The 25526-nt window shown below is 55.0% G+C and overlaps 10 protein-coding genes across 10 annotated transcripts; 4 read left to right on the forward strand and 6 right to left on the reverse strand.

Annotated features, from left to right (window-relative positions):
* Position 1: 1 nt before the first annotated feature.
* Positions 2–904, reverse strand: J7T54_000267 (putative eukaryotic translation initiation factor 3 subunit EifCk; the record flags this gene model as incomplete). The annotated part of the gene is made up of 2 exons (XM_051508074.1): positions 2–539; positions 741–904. The coding sequence occupies 2 exons, from the start codon at positions 902–904 to the stop codon at positions 2–4; spliced, it is 702 nt and encodes a 233-aa protein (XP_051360823.1).
* A 368-nt stretch (positions 905–1272) lies between these two features.
* J7T54_000268 (DNA ligase-like protein) lies at positions 1273–3864 on the forward strand (the record flags this gene model as incomplete). Its single annotated transcript, XM_051508075.1, has 3 exons — positions 1273–2230; positions 2360–2517; positions 2608–3864. 3 exons carry the CDS (start codon positions 1273–1275, stop codon positions 3862–3864), a joined length of 2373 nt encoding a protein of 790 aa, XP_051360824.1.
* A 727-nt stretch (positions 3865–4591) lies between these two features.
* Positions 4592–6951, forward strand: J7T54_000269 (AP-2 complex subunit beta-like protein; the record flags this gene model as incomplete). The annotated part of the gene is made up of 3 exons (XM_051508076.1): positions 4592–4821; positions 4874–6257; positions 6310–6951. The coding sequence occupies 3 exons, from the start codon at positions 4592–4594 to the stop codon at positions 6949–6951; spliced, it is 2256 nt and encodes a 751-aa protein (XP_051360825.1).
* Positions 6952–7121: 170 nt separating this feature from the next.
* Positions 7122–7508, reverse strand: J7T54_000270 (putative bolA-like protein C8C9.11; the record flags this gene model as incomplete). The annotated part of the gene is made up of 2 exons (XM_051508077.1): positions 7122–7354; positions 7421–7508. The coding sequence occupies 2 exons, from the start codon at positions 7506–7508 to the stop codon at positions 7122–7124; spliced, it is 321 nt and encodes a 106-aa protein (XP_051360826.1).
* A 338-nt stretch (positions 7509–7846) lies between these two features.
* J7T54_000271 (uncharacterized protein) lies at positions 7847–8879 on the forward strand (the record flags this gene model as incomplete). Its single annotated transcript, XM_051508078.1, has 3 exons — positions 7847–7914; positions 7998–8167; positions 8224–8879. 3 exons carry the CDS (start codon positions 7847–7849, stop codon positions 8877–8879), a joined length of 894 nt encoding a protein of 297 aa, XP_051360827.1.
* Positions 8880–8919: 40 nt separating this feature from the next.
* J7T54_000272 (vacuolar protein sorting-associated protein 51) lies at positions 8920–9831 on the reverse strand (the record flags this gene model as incomplete). The annotated part of the gene is made up of 2 exons (XM_051508079.1): positions 8920–9348; positions 9403–9831. The coding sequence occupies 2 exons, from the start codon at positions 9829–9831 to the stop codon at positions 8920–8922; spliced, it is 858 nt and encodes a 285-aa protein (XP_051360828.1).
* A 273-nt stretch (positions 9832–10104) lies between these two features.
* Positions 10105–10809, forward strand: J7T54_000273 (uncharacterized protein; the record flags this gene model as incomplete). Its single annotated transcript, XM_051508080.1, has 1 exon — positions 10105–10809. One exon carries the CDS (start codon positions 10105–10107, stop codon positions 10807–10809), a length of 705 nt encoding a protein of 234 aa, XP_051360829.1.
* A 32-nt stretch (positions 10810–10841) lies between these two features.
* On the reverse strand, positions 10842–15144 carry J7T54_000274 (Superkiller protein-like protein; the record flags this gene model as incomplete). Its single annotated transcript, XM_051508082.1, has 3 exons — positions 10842–14770; positions 14837–14973; positions 15026–15144. 3 exons carry the CDS (start codon positions 15142–15144, stop codon positions 10842–10844), a joined length of 4185 nt encoding a protein of 1394 aa, XP_051360830.1.
* A 555-nt stretch (positions 15145–15699) lies between these two features.
* On the reverse strand, positions 15700–20259 carry J7T54_000275 (MAP kinase kinase kinase-like protein; the record flags this gene model as incomplete). The annotated part of the gene is made up of 2 exons (XM_051508083.1): positions 15700–15829; positions 15887–20259. The coding sequence occupies 2 exons, from the start codon at positions 20257–20259 to the stop codon at positions 15700–15702; spliced, it is 4503 nt and encodes a 1500-aa protein (XP_051360831.1).
* A 1879-nt stretch (positions 20260–22138) lies between these two features.
* On the reverse strand, positions 22139–24421 carry J7T54_000276 (putative glycosyl hydrolase-like protein; the record flags this gene model as incomplete). Its single annotated transcript, XM_051508084.1, has 1 exon — positions 22139–24421. One exon carries the CDS (start codon positions 24419–24421, stop codon positions 22139–22141), a length of 2283 nt encoding a protein of 760 aa, XP_051360832.1.
* Between the last annotated feature and the right edge of the window lie 1105 nt (positions 24422–25526).

Here is a 25526-nt window from a genome sequence, read left to right on the forward strand (position 1 = left end):
CTTATACCGCAATGGTGTCCTCCCAGGACCGTCGAATCACCCGCGCGAATTGCTCAACGTTCACATCCTCCCTGATCTCGGTCTTCTTGGCCTCGTTATCAGGGTTGGAGGGGATCTTGACGCTGTCGCCCTCGACGGTCCACCCGGCAACCTCTTCAACAAACTGCTTCGTCGCGTCCCCGCTGAGACCCAACCAGCTCTCCAGGAGTTCGAGGTCGACCTCACGATAAGCCTGCGACACAAGCTGTGCGATCTTGAGACGGATCATATCTTCGAAGCCAGCAATGTCCGCGATGAGATCGGCACACAAGTCGTCGCCGTCCACAGCAGCCCAGAACTGCGCGTACTTCGCACCTTCAAGCTGAGAGTTGAGTGTCCGCAACTTGCTGAGGGCTTCGTGGAGTTCGCCCTGGTTGGCAGCGGAGGGGTTGATGAGGTGGAGGGCGAGGTGGAACTGGGGAGACGGGAACTGGGTCATGGCCTTGACGAGGACGTTGGTGACGACTTCATCCTTGAGACGGTCGGGGTTAAGCTGGTACCTGTCATAGCGAGATGTTAGCGCGTGCTTGGTTCGTGGTATGAAACAAGGGTGGCTTGGTGCGCGGTTCAGAGTATTTATAGCTGACTTCATGGGTTGCAAGGCTGTTCAAGGCCCCGTGTCAGGTAATAGGAAACGTTGACGAAGGATCATCAGAGTATATGCGCCGTGTGTGAGGAGATCGATTCGGGGGCCAACATACAGCTTCAGCAGAGTGCGGTTGGCATTGCAATCGGTGTACTTCTGCTCGCATTGTTCCTGCACATAGGTCTCGAGAGACCCAACAGCTTCGGGGTTGTATCGCTCGAGGCCGTTGATAATGCTGGTGATGTACTCGGGCCTCTCGGGCGGGTCTTCGCCGTTCATCTTGCCGGTCGTTTTGGGGGTTCGTTGGCCGGGGATAGGGAGGAGTTGGAGGGGAGGTTCGTGATGGTGGGGCGCATGGAAGATTTCGACGGAGTGCTTGTGTGGTTGTGCGTTTGGAGGGGCTGTCGGGGTCGTAATGTTCCGCGCCGGACGGGTGAGTCTGAAGGTCACGTGCCGCCGCGTCAAGCATCGTCATAGAGGTTCGCGGTCCAGCGTGTTGAGAGGGTGGTCGTGAAGTGCAGCAAGAATCGCGACTGTTTTGTACAGACTGGCTCGAGCTGTTCGAGACTACAGAAATCGGCGAAGCATGTCATTTTCTTATCGTAAATTGGCATGACCAAAGCTCATATGGCTTACCTGAGGCGATCATGTCAAGTCCCGCTAAGAAGAGGAAGCTGAACAATGGTTCTAAAAGCGCCAACGGGGCCTCCAAGGGCCTCGAGTTCTTTTTCAACAAGCAGAAACAGAGCGTACCAACCGACACTCTTCAACAACAGCCCGTGGCTGCGGCACGGGATCAGGAGCTCACAGATGAGCAGTTAGCACGGAAACTGCAAGACGAGTGGAATCAAGAAGAGACCTCAAATGCAGACGCGGACCAGTCCGGCGGGGTCTTGGAAGCCGAAAAGCAGGCAGCTACTGCGGCCTCTAACCCAGTGGCTCCCACAGAGCAGTCAAATGCAGGACTTGGGGTAGGGAATGAATCGCCTGCTACTGCGAGTGGTCAGAAGAAGACCTTGACTTTGCAGTGCGCAGGCTTGGCTGAGGACTCGATAACCTCGACGATACCGTTCGATGAATCGCCTCTACAGTTTGACCCGTCCAAGTACGCTGGTGAACTGCAGACTGCTTGGTCTGGGGAAGGAGGCGACGCGACATACGCACTTCTTACCAGGTGCTTTGTTCTTGTCAGCGCCACAGCGAGCCGGATCAAGATTGTAGACACTTTGGTCAATTGCTTGAGACTCCTCATCGAGACAGATCCGTCCAGTCTCCTGCCAGCAGTCTGGCTGGCGACCAACTCCATCTCGCCACCTTACATTTCACTTGAGCTCGGACTCGGCGGATCGGCTATCTCGAAGGCTTTAAAACAGGTCTGCGGGCTCGACAGTCGATCGCTAAAGGCCATCTACGACAAGTACGGCGACGCAGGAGATGTCGCTTTCGAAGCCAAGAAGAAGCAAAGCTTTACTTTGAGGAAGCCCAAGCCTCTCACCATCAAAGGCGTGTATCAGAGTCTGGTAAAAATAGCCAACAGCCAGGGCCATGGCAGCGGCGAGGCTAAGCAACGACTCGTTGATCGATTGCTACAAGATGCACGAGGTGGTGAAGAAAGTCGTTTCGTGGTACGGACGTTGTGTCAGCATCTCCGCATAGGCGCAGTCAAAACGACGATGCTTATTGCACTTTCGAGAGCGTTCCTGTTGTCACGACCACCGGGAGCAGACTTTCCAGTCAGGTCTCCCAAGGACTTGGCAAAACTCCGAAAAGAAGAATTGGCGGAAGTATGGAGTCGCCCGGAAGAGATAGTCAAGGCCTGCTTTGCCAAGCGACCAAACTACAACGATCTCATACCCGTGCTCCTCGAAATTGGTGTTTGCGAGGAGCTATTGGTACGATGCGGACTCACACTTCATATCCCTTTGCGTCCAATGCTGGGAAGCATTACGCGCGACCTGTCCGAGATGCTTACCAAACTCCAGGGGCGAGATTTTGCCTGTGAATTCAAGTACGATGGACAGAGGGCGCAAATACACTGCGATGACGAGGGGAAAGTCTCTATCTTTTCCCGACATTTGGAGCTCATGACAGACAAGTACCCAGATCTCGTAGAGATGGTGCCCAAGATAAGGGGCGATGGTGTCAGAAGCTTCATTCTGGAGGGAGAAGTTGTGGCGGTTGACCGAGTGACAGGAGAGCTCAAGCCATTTCAGACGCTCGCAAATCGAGCAAGGAAAGATGTCGCGATAGGCAGTATTGCGATTGACGTCTGCCTGTTCTCATTTGACCTCATGTATCTGAATGGACAGCCGCTGCTTGACAGGCCATTCCGCGAGCGAAGAGAGCTCCTTCGATCTCTGTTTGTCGAGATACCCCATCACTTCACTTGGGTGCAAAGCTTGGATGCTACGTCAAGCGAATCAGAAACCGTCCTCGACTTTTTCAAGCAAGCGACAGATGTCAAGTGTGAGGGCATCATGGTCAAGATCTTGGACAATCTCGAGGCGGTTCCACATATGGGCAATGGAGACGATTCCACCAAAGACACACCTTCGACCCCGAAGAGCAAAGCCAGAGCAAAGTCGAAAGTCAAGGGCAGTGCCGATGACGGCGAAGAGAGGAAGTCACGTCGAAAACCACTGCTAGCAACGTACGAACCTGATAAGCGTCTCGACTCATGGCTCAAAGTTAAGAAGGATTACAACTCGAATTTCGATACCCTCGATATGATACCGGTAGCAGGTTGGCATGGCCAGGGTCGCAAGGCCAAATGGTGGTCGCCCATCCTTATGGCGGTGCGCAACGAAGATACCGGTTCGCTGGAGGTTGTGACGAAATGCATGTCCGGCTTCACCGATGCGTTCTACAAGGCGAACAAGGAGTTCTACGACAATGGTGAGGAGAGTGTTGAGATGAGGAACACGCACGTTCAGAAGCCAAGCTTTGTGGAGTATTCCGGACCGAGTCCAGATATATGGTTCGAGCCCCAAGAGGTTTGGGAGATGGCGTTCGCGGATATCACGCTCAGCCCCACATACACGGCTGCTATTGGACTTGTGAGCGACGAGCGAGGATTGAGTATGCGCTTCCCGCGATTCTTGAAGAAGAGGGAGGATAAGGGTGTTGATGAGGCCAGCACGAATGAGTTTCTGGCCTCACTTTGGCGGAAACAGGAGGCCAAGGCAGTCGCAAACGGGGCCACTGAGGGACCCAAAGACGATGTAGAGGATGAACCATAGGTGGCAAAGCTCCGTGTTGGGTATCTTGTTGGCTTGATGTCATCGAAGGCTACCTAGCCCATCTCGTTTCACGTCCCCTGCTCATTTCCCAGCATTGAGCTTTTGTGCAATGACGCTAAAGACTGCGACCGATCCCATAAAGAGGACCGCATTGTAAAACTGAACGCGGTCAACACCCAATTCCACGTGCGCGTGTGGGTAGTCAACTTACAGCTTTGCGAGAGACCTGCCGCTCTTCATTGTCGGTGCGTGATTCGATGAAGAGACGGCGCAGATTTGGAAAGTTGGCCATGTTGACGGGACCAAAATTCAGTGGCAGACTACTGGGACGATGGCAAGATCATCAATTTCCCTGCTCATTGTGATTTGACTCTTGTGCTGCAGTCCTCTCCTCGGTTGCCTGAGGTCCAGGAGTAGGTAGCAACTTGAACTCAGAAAGGTGGGTACCCGATTTCGGCTGGCGCCACAGTCAGCCACTGTAACCAGCCACGCCCCCAGAACAAGAGGTGGCAGCAACACTGTTCTCGTCTCCTTGCCTGCGCATTCAACCACACGACAAGCTACGAGACCCCAGATGCAGCTGAATTTGTAACGTTGCTGCGGGAGTTCAGAAGTCATCAAGCGCAGCTGTCAATTCTCCCTGTGCTTCGGCTCTACAGGAGCCTCAACGCCAACTGTCCCTGCGACTCCTTGCCCCTCCAACCACGACCTCGATCACTGAGCAAACATGGCGGTCAACCGTATCCGAGGCGCCTTCCAGGTGCCTCGCAAGGGCGAGACCTTTGAGCTGCGATCTGGCCTGGTATCTCAATATGCCTACGAGCGCAAAGAATCGATCCAAAAGACCATCATGGCCATGACGCTTGGCAAAGATGTCTCAGCACTGTTCCCCGACGTGCTCAAGAACATCGCGACAGGGGACTTGGACCAGAAAAAGCTTGTATACCTATATCTAATGTAGGTAGCCAGATCATGAGCTGTGACTGTGCGGCGGGACTGACAGGCCTAGGAACTACGCCAAATCGCATCCCGACCTCTGTATTCTCGCCGTCAACACCTTTGTCCAAGACTCAGAAGACCCGAACCCGCTGATACGAGCTCTTGCGATCCGGACGATGGGATGTATTCGTGTCGATAAGATGGTGGACTACATGGAAGAGCCGTTGCGAAAGACCTTGCGAGACGAGTCGCCGTACGTGCGCAAGACAGCTGCGATCTGCGTTGCCAAATTATTCGACTTGAACCCAGCCATGTGTATCGAGAATGGCTTCTTGGAGTCGTTGCAAGAGCTCATCGGCGACCCGAACCCAATGGTGGTGTCAAACTCAGTACAGGCACTTTCGGAAATCTCAGAGACAGCCCCGGAGACCAACGCTCTCGTGGTCAACGCGGCGAAGTTGAAAAAACTCCTCATGGCGTTGAACGAATGCACCGAGTGGGGTCGCGTTACCATCCTCACAACGCTCGCCGATTACCGGGCGGCAGATGTCCAAGAGGCCGAGCATATTTGCGAGCGTGTTGCACCCCAGTTTCAGCACGTCAACCCAAGTGTGGTGCTAGCCGCTGTCAAGGTGGTCTTTACGCACATGAGGTCGATCCAACCAAAGGTTGTGGCCACATACCTCAGAAAGATGGCGCCCCCCTTGGTCACACTGGTTGCGTCGGCACCCGAGGTGCAGTACGTTGCGCTGCGGAACATCGACCTCCTTCTACAGGCCAAGCCCGATATTCTGAGCAAGGAGATGCGCGTCTTCTTCTGCAAGTACAACGACCCTCCATATGTCAAGCTGCAGAAGCTGGAAATCATGGTAAGGATAGCAAACGAACAGAACTATGAGCAGCTGCTGGCGGAGTTGTCTGAGTATGCTCTGGAGGTCGACATGGACTTTGTGAAGAGGGCCGTCAAGGCAATCGGCCAGGTCGCCATTAAGATTGAGAGCGCGAGCGCCAAATGTGTGCAGACGCTGGAGGATCTCCTGGCTACCAAGGTCAATTACGTGGTTCAGGAGGTGGTGGTGGTGATCAAGGACATTCTGAGGAAATACCCTGGCTTCGAGGGCGTCATTCCGACGCTCTGCAAGCACATTGATGAACTGGACGAGCCGACGGCGAGGGCCTCGCTGATTTGGATCGTGGGAGAGTACGCTGAGAGGATCAGCAACGCCGACGAGATCCTGACGAGCTTTGTCGATGAGTTTAACGAGGAATTTGCGCAGACGCAATTGCAGATCCTCACTGCTGCGGTCAAGCTTTTCCTGAAAAAGCCCAGCAGCGCCCAAGGGCTCGTGCAGAAGGTGCTGCAAGCTGCGACCGCCGAGAACGACAATCCGGATATTCGTGACAGAGCTTACGTCTACTGGCGTCTTCTGTCTGGCGATCTCGACGTCGCCAAGGTACATGCCACATTCGTCATGCCAATCCCTCGATGCTGACCATTGCACGCAGAATATCGTTCTCTCTGAAAAGCCGACCATTTCCACAACTGTCACCAGCCTTCCCACACAACTCCTCGAGCAGCTGCTCTCAGAACTATCGACACTTGCTTCTGTCTACCACAAGCCCCCCGAGTCCTTTGTCGGCAAGGGCCGATTCGGCGCTGACGAGGTGCAGCGCGCTGCTATCCAGGAGCAGCGCCAGAACGCAGCCGAGAATCCTATTGCGGCGTCTGCGCCCAGCGGTGCCCCCGGCGCGACCCAGCAGAATAATGTCGAAAACCTCCTCGACATCGACTTCGACGGTGCTGCGCCAGCAAGCCATGAGCAGCAGAACAGCGGAGCGCCGTCACGGACGGCCAGCCCAGCGGTTGGCGGGCAGGCGTCTGGTGGCATGGCCGACATGATGAGCATGTTTGACGCGCCTGCGCCTGCGCCGGCATCTACATCTTCACCTGCACCCATGCCTGCACAGCAGACTGGCGGCGGCGGCATGAATGACCTGATGAACGGGTTTGAGGGCCTGAACTTTGGGGGCCAGCCGTCCGGGGAGCCCCTACCCGCCGCGATACAACTACAGAATGCGCAGGATGGACAGCCGGCGCAACCGCAGGGGCAAAAGAAGGATAGCGATGACTTGCTCGGCTTGTTTTAGTGTCAAGGCTGTAGTAGATACGGTAGCATGCATCTGGTGTCGTATAAAAAAAGGCCCAAAGGCGTACCGAATCATTCTGTTTGCACAACGTTCTCTAAGTTGACCCGCGCATACATGTTCCGTGTAGCCAACATGTCTTTGGAAGCCCTTTTCCCTGGTATCCCTATATGTTATTGCGTTGTGCCCTCTACTTTGCCGCCGACGGTCCCCTCCAAGTCTGGTCGATTCGCCTCGCCCTGGTCGCGCTGCCACTCGTCCGGTGTCTTGCACTTGGCCGTCCAGGCGTGTATCGCCGCGATTTCCTGTTTCAAGGCACCGTTCACGAGGCGATGGCGCTTGAGCGAGTTGAGCCCCTGGAACTGGGGAGACACGATGACGGTGGTGAAGGCTTGGCCGCAGCCACCTAGGAAACGTGCTCGTTAGCTTCGCGCAGGCGGGTTGAGGTGGTCGCGCGCGCGAGAGAACACACCGGACATGTCGGTCACCTCGACATGAGTGGCGTCGAGTCGAGACAGAATGATCGCCTTGAGAGACTCCGTGGTCAACGCTTCAGCCATGTCTGGTGCGTTTCGGTGATGGTTGTCCTTGATTTGGAGGGGTCTTGCGCTGGTCGTTGAAGTAGATTGATTAATTGATTGATTAGATATTGCGGAGACAGTGCGCTTGCCCGCATTCTGCACGGTATGAGCTCATCGGGCTAGCTTGCATTCGCAATTCATTCTGGCATTTTGGGAGCTGCATACCCGTATGCGCCATGAGATCTTTCAGATTGACAAGAAGCTTTGTTCCTCGCTCGAAGATCCCTACACGGCATATCTTACCTTGTAAATTCGCAACTCAAAGCCTTCGGCAAACGAGAACTTGTTCATATCGTTACAACGCCCAGCGCACCAGTATGACTTCACCAGCCTCCACTGGCGCTGCCTGGGGCGCGTGGCAGGTCGAACCATCCTCTTTCACAAAGTCGGTAGTGGACTCTATGAAGAAGCTGTGTGTTTCTTGTCTTTTCAGATCGTCAAGTGGTATCCAGAAGCTAAGGCAAGTAGATATCCTGAGGAGCTGGCAGACCGAAGCTGGGACAATGTTGGCTTGCTCCTGTCCAACACTGACGACGGCACCGACAAGCGGAAGCCAGTGGTCATGGTGACGAATGACTTGACCTATCAAGTGGCTGTCGACGCAATTGAGCAAGGAGTCAGCGTGATTGTTTCTTACCGTGAGTCTCATACAACCCCTTGCGTCTTGCGGAGGTCTTGAAAGCTAAGAAAACAGACCCCTTTATTTTCAGTGGCTTGAAGAGCATCACCCACAATGACCCTCAACAAGCAACGCTGATTCACCTGGCCAAGGCCGGAGTCGCCGTCTACTGCCCACACACAGCTGTGGACGCTGCGCCAGAGGGACTGAACACCTGGTTGGCCAATGTCATTTCCGGCGAGCACAAGTCAGAGAGATCTGTGGCCGTTCCTTGCAACGCAGCACCCGAGTCTCACTCGCCCGCTGGGTACGGCGCCATTGGTAACTTTGCCGATGAGGTGCCCCTCAGTGAGATCCTGAAGAGGCTGGCCGAGAAGCTGGGTGGGCTGCAGCACATCATGATCGCCTCGCCCGTGGGCTCGGACCCCAAAACCGCCAAGGTCAAGTCCTTTGGCGTTTGCGCCGGCAGTGGCTACGACGTCCTGAAAAAGGCCGACGTCGACTTGATCGTGACGGGCGAGACCAGCCACCATTCCGCGCTGCGCGCCATCCAGCAGGGCAGGACTCTTGTCACTGTCTTCCACAGTAACTCAGAGAGGGCTTATCTCCAGGAGGTCCTCAAGCCAAGGCTGCAGGAAGAGTTAAGACAACAACAATTCAAGGACGCCAAAGTCGTGGTGAGTAAGTACGACAAGGACCCATTCACCATTGTCAATGTGGAAGATCTGTAGAAATCTAAAGGGGTATCTCGCTGTATAATTGACAATGGTCTCATGGCACCTCCTCCCTGGTAATGCGGATAGAGTCTTTCGAAGGCCGTGAGGACTGTGTACCCTCTGATGCCTGCAGTGCGTCGTCGCCGTCGTCAATGCACTGCTGGACATCGTCTCCTCCGACACCTTTCTCCTTCCACGACACGAGCAACCGCCTGGGCCGCTCCCATAGTCTCCTCGCTTCGTCCACCTTCCCACCTTCCACCAATGCGCGCATTCTGTCTGGTGTGGCGAGCGCTTCGACAGCAAGCTCCTTCGTCCGTCTCCGCCGTTGCTCGGCGTCTCGCTTCTTTCCTTCCTCCGACTGGGGTGGCGGGATATCACGGCGTAGTGCTTCTCGTATCGACGAGGCTTGTGTGTAGATTTGCGCAATCGCCGGGTCCAGCGTCGACGCCATGGGATTCAATGGGTCCATGTTCGCGCGCATCTTAATTCAAGTCAGCCCACCCAACTCCCAAAGAACCCAGCTGCCGCTGCTCACCTTTCGTATCGTCTCAGTCGCTGTGATGAGCTTGCTGTAGTTGTCGTACACCAGTGCTTTCTTTTCCGCATCCAGCGCCCTGACCTCTCCTAGCACGCGCGTGTACAGTCGCAGCAGCTCCTCGAGCGTGCTCTCCCCTACCACCTTGTCGACATACTCCTCGGGCTTGAAGTCCTCAGCGTCAATGTCACTGGCCGGCACTTCGGAATCAGGTAGCTTGATCCGTGGAGGTGCCGCCGCGGCGCGCAGGTTGTAATACTCTCGGAGCGCAGCTCGATTGGAACGTTTTGTAGGTTGTGGTGCCGGGTTAGTGGTCGGTGCGAGAGTCGGAGATGTCACAGCCGATCGGACGGTGTCGATCGACGGGCGAGTAGAGTTGGTAGGTGTTCGACGGAGCGAGAGTGGTCGCGGGGAGGCTATGGTGGACATGATGGCCGGTGAAGGTGATGATAACGGCAAATGTGCTGGTTGTGGAAGGCCTCGTCGTGCTGTTGTCGACGTCAGCTCTAGTCGAGATACCAGCAGCTTGGGTGACATTGATGGACCCTTGTTGTCAGGTCCGGCTTGCAGCCAGTTGACCTACCCGACACCACGCCCATCCCTTAACTCATCAGCACGTCTTTCCTCACACATGAGGCAGTTTGCTTTTCCAAATAGCATAGACTACCTAGCGAGGACTTCGAATCAAGCCTCCATCGCGGAATGGACGTCTCTTCTCAGATCATATCCGCTCTACAAGCATCATCATTCCCGCCTCCTTCACAAAATCTTCTCTCCTCCCTCTCCCCGTCCATTCCTCTACCCTCACTTCTCGCAACCGCCAAGTCTCGAATACTCTCCTCTGACCTCACATCGTCTCCCCTCATCAACCCTTCTCTGCCGACCCTTCCAGCTGGCATCGATAGTCCGGCGGCAAAGGAAGTCGTCCTCGGCGGAGACATCCACGTCCAGGTCGTGGACATTGAGAATCTCAGCATCAGCCGCTGGGAGCAAGTCGAGGAGCTAGAGGCCATTGATCGTGGCGAGCGGACCCGAGGAAGGGAGGTCATCCAAGTCACGGGCGAGGAGAACGACAATGTGAGCACACAGTCGCAGCCTGCGACGCAAGCGCAGCCGACCCAGGCAGGGAAGAATGCAACACACAGACTCACACTGCAAGATCGCGCGGGGAACAAAGTGTACGCCATTGAGTTGAGGCGCATAGACAAGATTGGCATTGGCAAAACCATGATGGGGGAAAAGATCCTTCTCAAAAGGGGTACGGTGGTGGCGCGAGGGACCGTCCTGCTCACGGCTGACAAGTGTGTGTTTCTGGGCGGAAAGATTGACGCCTGGCAAAGAACGTGGGTTGAGGGACGGCTGGCAAGATTAAAGGCCGAAGTCGGTCAGGACAGGCCGGCACAGTAAAACAGTGATACCCATTTTCCTATTATTCAAGTCTAGATACCCTCTGTTGCTATACTCAACGCACCCCAGCCATTCTTCTCCCAGGGCGCAAGCAGCACAGCACGTTGGGCATCGCCGGCCCGACCGGTGCCCGAATACGCCCTCGACACGTCTTCTCCTCCGAGAACACCGCGTGGGGGAATGCCCCTCGTCGCGACCTTGAGTGCCATTTGTGCCGCCTGCTCATCGCCTGCTGTCTCGGCAAGACTCGACCAGCCGTGCGGTAGATGGGGGTACAACATTATGTCGTTCTGTACCTGATTTGTCATGTCTTCCTTCTTCCCACTGACGGCTGCAATAGTACGTAACACCTCGCCAATGTGAGACTGCTCACTGGCCGTGAGTTTGTCGTTTGTGCGCAGTCCCTGGAGCTCTTCAACGACGGCCTCAATACTGTCCTCGTCATCGTCGAGGAGAGCGACGACACCGAGCAGGAGAACGGACTGGACGTGGCCGGGGTGTGTCTCAATAACCTCAAAGAGTATAGAGCGTGCTCGTTCTCTTGCGTCGTCTGTGCCCTGTGCCCACAGAACCTGCGCAAGCAGACATGTGGCATCTGGATTCTGGTCCGACTCCTTCAAGGCAGCTTCAAAGCTCGCCAGCGCCTCGTCAAAGGATTTGAGGTAATACTTTGCGAGGCCAACGGTGAGGTGAGCTGAAAGTCTGGCTTTGCTTCGCTGCTCACGCGGAAGCTCGTTGTCGCCCTCGTCGGAGCTTAGTTCGAGAGCCATACTGCCACACTCGTTGGCCTTTTCGTAATCACCGTCTGCAAGGTATGCTCTGGCCAGATCCGTCCTAGCAAGCATAAATTGCGCCAGACTCTCTGCCGACTCGGTCTTCTCGTAGTCCGCTTCGAGCCGTGAGCAGATCTTTTCGGAAATCTCGACAGCACGCCCGCTCTCGCGCGTGCGTTCCTGGAACATGGTTGCGAGATGGGCAAATGCAAGGTCATGCGGACGAAGACTGCAGAGCTGGTTCAGTGCAAACAGGGGCTGCACAAGTGACGCTATGCTCAGGCCGGCAGGTGCAGCCAGGATGTGGTCGAACATGGATATCGAATAGTGCTGGCGCGTTGGTACGGACGATGCCTCTGCGATTTCCATAGCGTGGGTGAACAACCCGCGAGCTTCCTTTCCATCACCGCACATAAGCGCCACGAAGCCCTGCCCAAGCCACGCATGAGCATAGTCGGGGTCGGTAGACTGCGCCCTCGTGAATGCCTCGTTTGCGAGCTTAGTGTCTCCGGAAAGAAGTGCCAAAGCACCCATGTTCGTCCAGGCCGCGGGACTCCGTTCATTAAGGTACAGACTGCGGATGAAAGCGTGTTGGGATATCTCGGGGTTGGTGTAGCACGTCACCACACCCAGTGCATTCCAAAATTCCGAGTTGCCAGCCTCCAGCTCGATTGCTCGTTTGAACGCGCGGATCGAAGTCTTGGAGTAGCCACTCGCTTTCTTGCTCAGATTGCCAGGCAGGCAGGTGTGAGCTTGGTGTTCAGCCCAGCCCAGATTGTAGTAGCCCACCGCCTGAGCATATCGGTCAACCGACGAGACGTGTATGGCCTGCTTGAAGAAGTAGATCATGGCATGTAAACAATGGGTTAGCCCCTCCTCAAACTGGGCACCGTCGTTTTTTATCCCAATGGTAACCTTGTCATATGTCGCGTAAAGATCGCTTGCCTCCTTCGCAACGAGGCCTACCAGCCGCTGTACGCAATCGGAGGGAATCTCGTCCAGTCGGCTTTGGACAGACACGAAGACGGAGCACGCGTCACCGAGCGACTTCCAAAAGTTAAAAGTCTCCTGGACTGACCCTTCCGTCTTCCCAGCAAACTCAATAGCATCCTTTGCTAGTTGGATAGCCTTGCCGAACAGACCCTTCTCAACTGAGCTCAGGGCATTCTCCACCATGGTCTGCAAGAAGGCAATCGTAACACCCTCTTCTTCGGGGTGTGTCTTCATGACTGCCTCGTACAAATCAATCGACTCGTCGTATTCGCCGAGCTCACGCTTGATATTGGCAAGCATGTACTTGGTGAACCACGTGTCGCCCGACACATCGCTTTCCGAGTCTTCTTCGAGCTTCTGCGCATTCATAATGGCTTTGGTTGCGGCCACGTACCGTCCAGAGCTATGGTAGCTTTCGCCAAGTCCTACCCAGGAATGATAGTCATTCGGCGCGAGCCGTAGCGCGGACTGGAACGACACGATAGCCTTGTGAAAATCTTGCTTGTTCAGCTCAGCGACACCGAGCGCTGCAAACGGCCAGTTGATACCCTTCCTTTTGGACCCGGGAGGAGGCTTGACCTTGCCCGAGTCGACAACTCGCTGCGCGACGAGCTCGACTCTGTCCCAGTCACCGTCGTCAGCAAATGACCGGGCGAGCCGCTCCGCTGCCATCACCTCGGCCGACGAGAGCTCCAAAGCCTTTTGGAAGCAGCGCCTCGCGCGCTTCTTGTCTTTGGAATAGTCGGCATAGTAAATGCCCAGGCTGGTGTAGGTAGGCGCGTGGTTCAAGCTGTTCTTGAGCGCCGCCAGCCACAAGGCGTAAGCGCTGTTGGCTCCACGTTGCTTGCGCGCCTGCCGACTAGAGTCCAGGTTCCAGATGCACGAGCCGAGGCGGTATTGTGTGTCCGCGAGTAGCTGCTTGGGTGGGGTTTTGGTTCCGATGAGCTCAATGCATCGTTGCAATTCGTCCTTGGCAGCTTGCCAATCTCCCTTGAGGGCTTTGACCCAGGCAGCCTCCGATCGGATCCGTACGTTGGCATCATCTCTCTTGAGGGCGCGACTCAAGAAGTCGATGGCTTGATCATACTCTTCCTCCTCTTCATAGATCAGACCGACACCGATCATGGCCTGCGTGGAGCTGGAATCATGTTCAAGGACCTTGTCAAATAACGATTTTGCCTCAGTGTGGTGTCGTGGCGATTGGTAGTACACGAGTGCTGTGCCCAGACTCAGATTGTAAGAGTCTTCCGTGTTGGTGGAGGATAGTCCTGTCTTGGGCTTCTCCTGACTGAGAAAAGTCTTGGCCTTGCGCATAAACTCCACGGTGGTCTCGTACTCGCCATGGTGTAAGAACATCTGGCCGGCTAGCCTGTAACCAAAGGGGGAGGTGAGCAATGTAACCCCTTCAGTCAACATTGTCATGCGGTCCTCGTCGGTCAATGGCACGATGTACGTGGCAACGCCACCCTCGTCGTCGTCTTCGCTGTCGTCAGACGCTTTGGAGATGGAGCTCTTTCGCTCGTCCTTTTCGTCCTTCTCTCCGTCGAGTGGCCCAAAAGGCGAAATGGTACTGGTCAAGTAGGCGGTGATGACCTTGTACAGATCACTCTCGGGGAAATGTTGGCGATAGCTTCGCAAAACCGCAGGGTCATATTGGCTGACTTCCTTGTGGTCTTGCCAGTCGACAGTTATATCCCAGGCTAGCTTGTATGGGTGGTCGATCGCCACCATGTCGCGGGCCAGGCCAAACACCTTTTGTCGCTCTTGGTCTTTGAGCTCGCCTGGCGGGGTACATAAAAGACGTTCGTAGCAGTAAAACAATAGCTTTTCCTCATATTGGCGTCGAATGTCGTCATCTGATGTCCAGTTGATGAGCTGTCGGTAGATGTGCTCCAGCCGGCTTTGCGCGTATACCTCGCGCTTGACCTCTAGAGTGACCTCGCTGAGCTTCGCGCCAAGCCTCGTCCGCCGTTCTCCGATCAGAGTGTTGATTTTCTTCTTCTCAAAGTCTTCGAGGATGCCCGCCACTCTTTCGTACGTCTGGCTGGGGTGCGGCAGGCGACCCTCTAGGAGGGGATAGATGGGGCTTTCAGGAAGGGTGATCCAGAGCGCGTCGGCGTACTCTAACCTGTCGCCGTTGGTCCTGACGTAGTCTGTGAATTTGTTGACCACATCCTGCGATTTGTACAGGTCATCTGCGTCGTGAAAGATGCGCGCCAAGTTGATCACTGCTTCTTGGTAAGGCCCAAGCTTCTTCGTACCTTGCTTTTCGTAGATCCTGACCAGTCCCTGCCATGCCTGAGCTTCCTGGGGTTTTGCCTCTACCGCTGCCCGGTATGTCTTCTCCGAGTTTTCGTAGTCCTGCTTCTTGTCTAAAGCAAAACCAAGGAAGATGTATCTGCCATAATTCGTTAGCAAAGGATCGATCTTAAAGCCGTGAGCGAGTTCACCCTTGGTAGTTCTTGGAGTCTTTAGCCAGGAATTCTCTGGACTTCTCAATCGCCTCGTCGAATTTGGAGTCCTTGATGGCTTCGTTAATCGCCTTCAGCTGAGCCTTGGATGTGGCCATATTGCCACGCTGGCGGGGTTGAGTGTTGGGTCACAAGGAGGGAGGATTGCAAGGCTCAAAGGCCGGCGCTTGAATTTATCGGGTTGCCTCAACCACACATCGGACAAAGTGATAAATGGGTTGCTATTATGCAAAGAGACGCGAAGGCACAATGATGAAGTGAAAGTTGAAGGAGTGGAGAGCTTCACTCAGTGTCGATGTCATCGTGCTGTGAGATTTGACACTGTGGGGCCAGCTTTGCAGACAGAAAGGCTTGAGCAGTGTGTGTGATAGGAGATGAGAGTAATTGAGCAATGCTTTTGTCCAGCTACAATAGGAGTTCGATCACCATTCAGGTAAATTGTAGTGACAATAAACTCTCCCCGTCACTACATCAGACTCTTTACTCAGAACCAAAAGTGACTCAACATATGGCACTCATATCCTGAGCACTGCCCAACAAGTCTACCGAGTGTTTCTTTTGCCAATGTACCCAAATCAATGCACTCATCCCTTGCAAACACATACGCCACGCTTCACATTTACGAACAAGATGACAGAAAATCATGTACGGGTTTACTCGCTCTTGAACGTGCCCTTGACCTTGGCATGCAGCTCTGTGTCGAAAAAGTTGTAATCCGGGTCGTACTGGCAGAATGGGTGCTGTGACAGCAGGATATCCGCAGTCGGACGGTCAAAGGCGTTTCTAAGCACCAGTCAGTTCATACGCCACAAAGAAAAGTTACCAAAAAAGGGAACTCACACTTGGAAGCAATCCATCATAAACGCCACAGCGTACGGGCCAAGGGTGCCTTGGATATCTTCAGGGATGGGTGGCGTCTCGCCATTGGCAATCTTGTAGATCGCTCCAATCGCTTCTTCCTTGGCCCAAGGACGTTTGCCCGCAAACATCTCAAGCACCACACAGCCCAGGCTCCAAATGTCCACTTTAGCGCTGTAGCCTTCGCCCTGCGAGCGGATGACCTCGGGCGCCATCCAGAAGACGGACCCTTGCATCGAGTTGGTCTTGTCGTTGCCATAAATGTTGTCCGTCTTTTTCGAGATACCAAAGTCACTGATCTTGCAAGTGCCGTCGACATCCAGAAGAATGTTGTCCGCTTTCAGGTCGCGGTGCAGGATGCCTTCTCGGTGGAGGTACGCCAACCCCGAAAGAGCCTGCCGCGTCAACGACGAAACAATGGATTCCTCAAAGCGACCATGTTTTCTCAAGCATGATCCAATGCTACCACCAGAAATGTACTCCAGGAAGATGCTGATGCTCGTCTCCTTCCGCTCGCAGCCCAGATACTGCACGATATTGACGTGATCCAAGTGCTGCATCGTGTCAATCTCTTGGTCCAGGGCCGCCACCATCTCGCGCATCTTCTCCTTGTCGCCAGCGGCCGCCCGAGGATTCACCTCCACTTCCTTGACAGCCAAGAATTCACCAGTGGTGGCATTCATACCGAGGTACACGCGACCATACGTACCCTTGCCGATCAACTGGCCCTTGAACCAACGGAATGTGGTCTGACGCTTCGGCAAGACATCCTGTGGGATCGGCGGTAGACCGATACTGCCACGTTCCGGGCGAATCTGCACAATATTGGCGTTGAACATCTTGGTGCTCTTCCGGCGGAGGATATTGTTGTTGCTAGGATTGCTCGTTGGCTTGCCAAACTTTTGCGCACCCCCGGTATATCGCTTGTTAGCGACCTCACGGATGGACTTCATCCGGCCGAGACCGCCAGACTTGCGCGCGCTGCTCCTGCTCGCAATTGAGTTCCGCTCATTTGCTTTGAGGGTCGATTCGTCCGATCCAAGCGTGTCTCCATCGTTATACTCTCCATCGTTATACGTGGAGTTTGATCGCGAATGGCTAGACAAATGCTGTGGCAAGCCGGACGGTCCAGCTGCTGGAGTCTGCGGCATCCGATCAATGTTCTCCTCGCCCTCGGGAATCGGCGATGGCTGAGAGTCTGCCTCTGCAATTTCATCCAAGACAGGCTGGTCGAGATCCAAGTTCGGGAAGAAGTCGTCCAGGTTGTTCAAAAGGGCGGCAGTTGGGGGGCGATTAGCCCAGACATCCTTCTCGATGAATGACTTTCTGCGGTTGATTTTGCTGTCCCTATCGTCAAAGTCCTCCGACCGTGGCGTCGCGGGTGTTCGATGAGCACTGTTGAGGGCACGCGCATCATCATTGCTGTCGCCTGTGTGGGCGCTATTCAACGATTTGGGCGATGTGAAAGACACTTGCGGTTTCTTCGACTTGGGAATGTTCAATGTCAAGCTCGGTCCCTTGGAGTGCCCCTGACCACTGCCTGGCCTTGGACTGGCAGCTGCCGCCTTCCCCTTGTTCCGTCCAGCAAGAGGAATGGCAAACAGGCCATCGTCCGAGTCGTCATCGCTGTCATCATTGTCGGGAGGAGCTCTGCGTGGTTGCGGCGAGGGCTGCTTTGCCGTGTGCGGTGCCGGCGGAGAGGACCTGAAGTTTATACTTGACTCCTGGAAACTAGACTCGGAGCCCCTGGACTTTCTGCCAGCGGAAGAGCTTTCAGCTGGGAAGGTGGAGCGAGTCTGTACGCTGTTCCCACCAAGTTCAGCAGGCATCCTTCCTTCTGGCGGTTGGGTCATCACTCTGTGTGGCGCAGGAGCATTGGCTGTAGACTGGCCTACTGCCCCTAGATGGCGCCCCATGCCAGCAAGAGCAGCACCAATACCCCCTTGTGGTGAGACTCTGCCCTTCTTCGGGTTCAGTTCGGATGCAGTAGCAAGCGGGTGGCGAGGCGTGGGAAACCCGTCCCCGCTGTCATTTGTTCGGTGTCCAGAGGGCTTGCTTCGCAACGAGTTTGCCTTGATCAAGGTCGCAGATGGATCGCTAGGTGGCGCTGGTGGTTTGCGTTGTGGAAATAGGTGCTCTGGCCTCTTGTCCTCAAACGGCGAGTTGCGAGGTTGATCAAAGTCGACATGCCTGCTGCCGACAATCCCAAAGCCTGTGGTAAGTTCTGGAGCGGTCGGGCTCTCACGCTTGGTGGCCTGCTTCTTGCGCGCAAAGTACTCCTGCTGACGACGCTCCATTTCTGCCCGGTACTCGCTCGCCTCCTGTGCCAACTTGGGGTCTTCTATGAGCTCATTGCGATCTCCTGAAATCGTGTTCGACCGTGAGCTGGGCGGCGATGAGCTTGATCGTTGACGCCCACTGAGTTTGGCATATGCCTCTTCATCAAGTACAGCCCCTGGAGGGACATAGCCCGGTGACAGGGATCGAGGCACATCTGAGGTGGTCTGCAAGCTTTGCTTGTTGGCGGGAACAGCGGGCCCAGGCATGACGAAGAACTTGAGGGACCCAACCGTATCGGCATGCGTACGCTTCGTCGACAGTAATTTCTGATCGTCCAAGAAGTCCTGATGATCAAACGTGCCCAGCTCTGTACGATAGATGACCGAGTCTGCAAAGTCGATCAGTCCCAGTTGCGTGCACAATTCGCGTCGGACCTCTGCTGCTGTGTTGGCCCCGGTCACGTCGCACATGCGCCAGTTCCAGCAATCCATAGTCGCAAGGACGTAGATTCGCGTGGAGCGAAGGTGTTTCACCTCGCCCGTAGGCCCTGGCAGATGCGTGTCACTGGCAGCCGCGCGGCTGGCAAACGAATGGGATTTAGGTAAGCCCGAGTCCAGGCTGGTCGGAGACTCGATATCTTCGGGTGAGTGGTGTGATGTCTCATCCTTGGTCTTCTTTTTTCTCAAGAAGCCAAGGAAGCTCTTTGAGTCACGAGCCGACTGAGGCTCAGATCCGGCCGACCCGTCGCCAGCTTCTTGAGGAGACTGTCGAGGCCGCATAATCTCGTCAAAGTTGAGGGCACGATGCTGCGCCTCTGGTGGTACGCCGGAGCCATAGTGGGCAGCGTTCGAGGCCGCCGAGTCAGTACTCATCCGCGAACGATGAGCAAAACGCGTCTGACTGGGAGAAGCTGACAAGATCGGGGTAGTGGTTGATGGCGCGAACGTAGCCTGCTGGGGCACAGGGCTACCATGTGGACTCTCAACCTGCGCAGCAGCGCCTCGGAATGTGCCACCTTCATTCGAGTCGTTGGTGTGCGGACTGGGTCGCCTTGTGCCCTCATTGCTGAGCTGCTGCAGCATACTGCGATGACCTGCGTCAGGTGCGTTGTGAGTACGATTCTGAGAATACCGCCGGGACGAGAAGGGCCCTGTAGAATGCAGAGGGGTGTTTGGTGAATCACTCGGGTCCGTCCCAGCACTAGGGAGACTGGTAGGCCCTTGCGTTCCCGACGAGCTCTCTTTCCGCGTGTGTGAAGGAACCGACTTGGCCGGGTCTACGGGCTTCCCGGCCACGATGCTCCGGATCAAATGGCGTAGTCTTTTCCCCTCCTCTCGTTCTCTGCCCGAATCCCATTGCATGCCGCCATTCAAAAATTCCTTCTTCAGCCGTGGATACACGTGTTGGTGCATCATGCCCACGCTGCCACGCCCACCATGAGGCGTACCAATTTCTAGAAACTGAGTCCCGGAGATGTTGAGTGCCTTGAACGTCTCCTGCCACTCCATTGAGAACTGATGTTTGGCCAGCCATATGAGCACAGTGTCCAGGGGCCACTGCGCAGCAACCTCGGGCGGTATCGAGGACTCGGACGCGGCACTGGCCGCCTCATTCTTCCTATCCCTGGGCTCCTCGGGCGGCGGCAGCGTCATGCTCGTGTCTGTCGTACTGTGCGGCGTAAGCAACCACGAGGTCTGCGTGTTGATTGTTGAAGAAGATACAGATGTCGAGTCGTCAGGCCCATAGCCCGGCATGCCAGGTGTATCTCCAAACGTCGGGTCCCCCGAAGGCACATATGTCGCGCTCATCAACGGTTTCCCCATGGCCACCATCTGCGCATGCACCTTGGGGTTGTAGGGCTGGACCTGCCCGGATAGTGCGGGCGGTGGAGGCACTGGGTAACCTTGTCGGCTATTGTACATGCTGCCAAACTGCCACGGCTGTGATTGCTGTTGGGACATGGGAGGCGGTCCAGGAGGCGGCGGGAGATTCATGCCTGGTCCTTGGTTATACCGTGGAGGCGGCGGCGGGATGACCATGCTGCCCACCTGGGGGCCTTGCATGGGGGGAGACATGGGCGGCGGCGGCGGCGGAGGAGGGAAGCCTCTGTTGTTGGAATCGTTGGAAGAGACATGTCGCTGGCCTCCGGGATACATATTGTATGTCTATCGGGGAAGCGCTCGGTCAGGATGGGAAGTTGGGCGCCGGGGCCGATTCGAGGGGATCGTGTGACGTGGATGGTTTGGGTCGACGGGCATTCGACATGAGATGGCTTTTCATTCGTTGAAGGGACTGGACTGAAGCTGAGCGGTCAGCGAAAAACCTCAATAGCAGAAGACGGCAACGAGACCGGACCATCTGGTGAACAGAGCACGCAGCGCAACGGCGTCGTCAAGCCCAATTGCAGCCTTTGGAGCATGCGCCAGTCTGCGCTTTTCCGTCGAGGCAGCCAGAGAGTCGCAAGGAGCGTCGTGAGCAATTCAGCACACGAGGAACTGCAGTCGACCCTGGCCTAGATTCAGGACAGGAAACGGACGGCCGAGCTTGCGGATCTTCTGCTACCAACAATGCTGATAATCATGACAATGAATGGGACTGGACGCAGCGTACATGCACTCGGTCGCTCGTACGGAGCATATTGGGCTTAAAGGTGGAGAAACCGAGAACGGCGGCAGGGGCACTCGGGGGTCCGACCTCCAAGGATAGCGCACGGAAGCTTATCGATTGATCGCACTGGCGCTTACAGGGACTTGTCGCTGCGTCGAACTGTGCCGTGACTGGCCATTTTGGAAGTTATAGTGGGGCCTTGCAGCCTCTAGCGGCCAATGGCTGTCACTGTCTGAGTCTCGCAGAAGATGTCTCGGGAGCAGCGTGGGGTTCGAGCTACCCTAGTCCGTAGTGTCTGTCAACCTATCTAAGGTAAGTACATTCCGCAAATCTCTCCTGTTCATGATTTTCAGCGGGTATTATGACCTTTTTAAGTCTGAACGAGGTTCCCCTTACTGCCGTCCTCGCTTTTGATGTTTATCGCTGAGCTGCACAAAATTTTGTCTCCTCTTTGGCGGCGATATCATGATGAAAATGTGCTGCAGTGTGTGCCATGTAGACCAGAGTCGCCAGAGACGAACTTGTTGATCCTAGTTGTACCCAGAGCGGCGTCTTAAGATGCAGGTTTCACCATTGGATCTGCATTCCTTCCTTGGGTGATAATTATAAACAGTGTTCCTATCGGCCCTCAGTTGCCAGGCTGTGGTCGACAGACTCGTAGCGTCGGCAAGTACCAACAGTCTTCCACTCCCGAGACGACGAGCTCGAACCCCCTGGAGATTCAACTCCAATCGAAAGCGTTGAATTAATTTCTCAGCGCGTTTGACTTGGGAAGGTGTGGAATGGTATTCAATCCCGATGGTGACGGGCCTCAGGCTGGCTGGGACAGCATCTGTACCCGTAGACTTGGCCAAGGAGGCTGAGGAGATGATCCTGCTATTCGAAAGCAACCTGTAAGGTGGCAGTCTCGCCAGCTCATAGCCATGCTTAGTTGAGATGGATAGCCGGTATGGTATGTCTTGAGGTCATTGAGGTCACCCTGCGTGTGACCTGATTAATGTCTAGAGTGTGGTAGTCCTATAATTTAAATTGTGTATTTACAGCCATGTCGCCTCAGCCATGATGCGAAAAGCAAACCAATCAACCATTCGAAGGGCCCTGACTTTCGACAATGAGCATGTAACCTGGCTGAGTGCATGGCGCCCTGTCTCTAGTGCACCACTACCTCAATATCCAACATGTATACATGTACTTCTATCCTCTAGCGAGACAGAGGACGCGATCAAAAATTCTTCTTTAAACGAGCCGTGGCCCGAGCATCACTGCGCTACGCGGGCCAGTCGCCAGCGTCTCAAACGCCCAAACGCCGCATGTGTTGTCGTAAACGCTCGCTCACCGGGTAATCAATCACATGACGCTGCAACTCGAGCTGTAGCCCTCGCGGCACTGTTCCAGGTATCCCTCCTCCTCCTCCGTTCCAGGGGGCACATTGTGCTTCCTCGCCAGGCCTGTGATTCTGAGCTCATGCTTTCCTTGCGGATTCCACCACTTGAGCCTCTGCAGCGACGTCCCTTCATCCTCGTCCGAGCTCATCTCCCACTTGCCCCCGGACGCGTCGACATCGCTAATGTCCCGGGGAAAGTGGAACTCAGGAAGGTAGATGATTGTGGGGTTGGCGTCGCCGGCTGCGCTTTGCGATGACACCTGCAGGGTGAAAGTGCAGTTGCGGAGGTCGAAGCCATACTCGACGGCAGTGCCCGCGACGAAAGTGGGCGTCGGGCGGATGAATGCCTCAGCTGCACGTAGACCTGGGGCATTCGTCAGTTGTGGGTCCTTGCCGGAGGGCACTGAGCTGATAGACGGACTTGTCAATGTCCTTTGCAGGTTCGCCGGCGTCACGTTGTCATCTTCGGCCACGTCGTTCGCGCTGTCCGTGGGTTTGGACGCGTCGATCGACTGGTTCCTGGGGACCGCTGAGGATGGCGGCAGCCGGTCGTCGACAGAGTTGATTGACAAGTCCTCGCCATTCCACTGGTCGCCCCACTGGTGGTCGTTGTTGACCGTGTACAGCCACAGACAGTGTCCCTCTAGCTTGGCACCCTCGACGGCAAAGTAGTTGGCATCGAGAGCTGCCGATTGACTCGAGTAGTCGCCGGTTTGATATGCCTTTTTGTCGTCCATGTCATAGGGAATACCGAATTCTGACAAGATGCAGGGGTGATTGCCCGTCTGTTCCTTGCCTTCGTCGCTCAAAAATTTGAGCTGATCCCTCAAGCAGTTCCGGATTGCTGTCTCGCCCACTTTGATGGCAAATGCAGGGTGCCAATATTTCCCACGCAACACTCCCACCACGTCGACATTCCAGGTGCTATTCCAATGCTTCGTCATGAGTGTGATGCCATCGTAATAATGCGGTGTAAAGACCAGGCGAGGGTCGTCATCAGGAGTGCCTTTGATGTTAGGCGGGATCTCGAGGGTTGGGTATTGCATCAGCATGATACAGTCCTTGTGCGCACTCCGGCACGAATCCTTGAACCTTCTCCAAAAGTCCATGAAATAGGTGTTGGTGAACTCGGGATAGTCAATCTCTTTCCCAGTGCGTGGGTTCTTCTTGAAATAGTCCTTCTTCAGCAAGGTGTCGGTGGTTGGGTCCCACACGCCATGCTGCGCCCAGATACACTCGCCGAACTTCCACCCCGGATCACGCTTCCATCCGTACTTTGTGTCGTCGTATTCTACAGGCAACCATGCAATCTCGCCATGAGGGTCCACAAGTCGCGACCCGGTTTTGTATGGCCCCAGGCCGCCCATTTCGTACTCGTCAATCTCGCAAGCCCGCCCGCTGCCGTTCAAGATAGTCTGCCAGATGGTCGGGCAGGTCCCCTTCTTCAGGTTCTGCTCTTTTGGGATCTGGCTCAGGTCGACGTACCCCGTCAGCCCACGATTGGGTTCGTTCATACTCTCCCAGCCCATGACGACTTCGTTCTCTAGATCACCAGCCTCGTTTATCCTCTGGGCCAGGTGTCCGCATGCCTTGACGAAATGATCCTGCAAGTAGTCCTGGATGTTGACACCGTCTATGATGCACTTGGGCGCAAAGTCACGCCCGGCAAAGAAGAAGGTAAATATCGTGGCCGCTGCCAACCGGTAATAATTGGTAGACCAGATCATCTTGGGAAATTTTGCCGGGTCCGGGTATGTGTTATGGACGATTGCAGCCTCTGTGGCGGCGAAGCTTTGAGGGTTCAGTCCACACGCGTAGACTGTCCACATGGGCGCGCCTGATCCTCCCGTGAACCGCGACCACACGTCCTGGTGCGGGTCCATGAAAACAAAGAAACCATATCGCTTCGCAATGCGCAGAATCTCAATGGTGTGCTGTATGTATTCCTCGTCGTACTTCCCCGGCCCCGCAGCCTCGATCGCCTCCCAGGTGAAGACGTAACGGATCGTATTGAAGCCATAGCGCTTTACGCGTGCAAAGTGGACATGCGCATCTTGCTGTGTAAAAGGGCGGGCATGGAAATTGACGTTGTCGCCGTCGAAGAAGGCATCGGGGTTCTGTGAGGGCTGGTCCGGGTCGCTGGGCAGCTTGGCGTCGCCAGCGACATTGATTCCGCGAAGGACGACTTGACGGCCGTGCGGATCTCGAAACTGGCCGTCCTCGATAAAGAGACGGAAGGCGTTCATGTCGATGAATGTGCCGAGGTCACTCGACCTGATGGATTGGCGCCGTCGTCGTCGAGGGCGTGGTGGTGACGAGGACAAGGGGAGGCAGCGCTCGGAGTGGTGATGAGGTGAAGTTGGAGGCATTACCCGGTTGGGAAGTTCAGATGACGTCTACTTGCCCCGGCCCGCCCACTCGGACGGACCCACGATGGCTTCGGCTTGGCATTATCCGAAACTCCGAGACTTAGATGCTACACGTTCAATGTCAAAATAGATTTGTCTTTCCTCAGGCACATATTGGACATGCCTTGCGAATAGGGCAAACAATATTGCGTTGAATAATAATGCCTCCTGCCTTAGTGAGATCCAGATGGCAAAACAAACAGACCATTCTGAACTTCTGTCTTCTCGCAGGGTAGGTGAATTCACGCGGATCATCTAACTAGCCGTCGTAGACGTCAATCATCTAAGTGGGGAGTGGAAGTTGTGGTGAAGACAGGAACATCGGAGTACTTTGACTTAAGAAGAAGGAATGGATTGGCTCAATGTGTTGAACATCGAAGGGGGACTGGTGTTGGGCTTGCTGCGGTCTCATCGTCCGCACAGCGGAGGGCTGTCGAGAATGGCACGGTCCGCCTAGAAGAATGTGACTGTACTAATGCTGACTTTCATGATGGGACAACTATAACAACATGAATGGCAGCAGAATGTTCCGCTTCTTGAAACTGCCCTCTTGGGGCTCTACGTAGTACATGGTACAAAAGGTTCATGTTTTGAAAAAGGGCAGGATGTGTGGGGCTGGGGCTTTGTGCAGCATTCATGAGTATCAATGTAACCCGACCTGCCAGACATTGTTGTTCTGTATTATTATATACAAACTTTAAGATTAATCGGTCAAGGGGCCGTAGTTAGCCACTCCAAACAAGGCCAGGCATCGAAAGCTCGTACGCGGGGCTTTTGCTCTCATTCTCAAGTTGCGAGTGTCACTTTGTCAGCTCGAATGCGGCTCGGGAACAATCACTTCCAGTCTTCTTTGAAGTTTCGAGCCACAGCTGAAAATAACTCATTGGTCAATTCTCGGGCGTTTTGAATCTCGCTATATATTCCTGCAAGTGCAAAGTCATCT

This window comes from Emericellopsis cladophorae (genome assembly GCF_022114955.1).
Source record: "Emericellopsis cladophorae strain MUM 19.33 chromosome Unknown NODE_39_length_213758_cov_118_025819, whole genome shotgun sequence".
Taxonomy (NCBI): Eukaryota; Fungi; Ascomycota; class Sordariomycetes; order Hypocreales; family Bionectriaceae; genus Emericellopsis; species Emericellopsis cladophorae.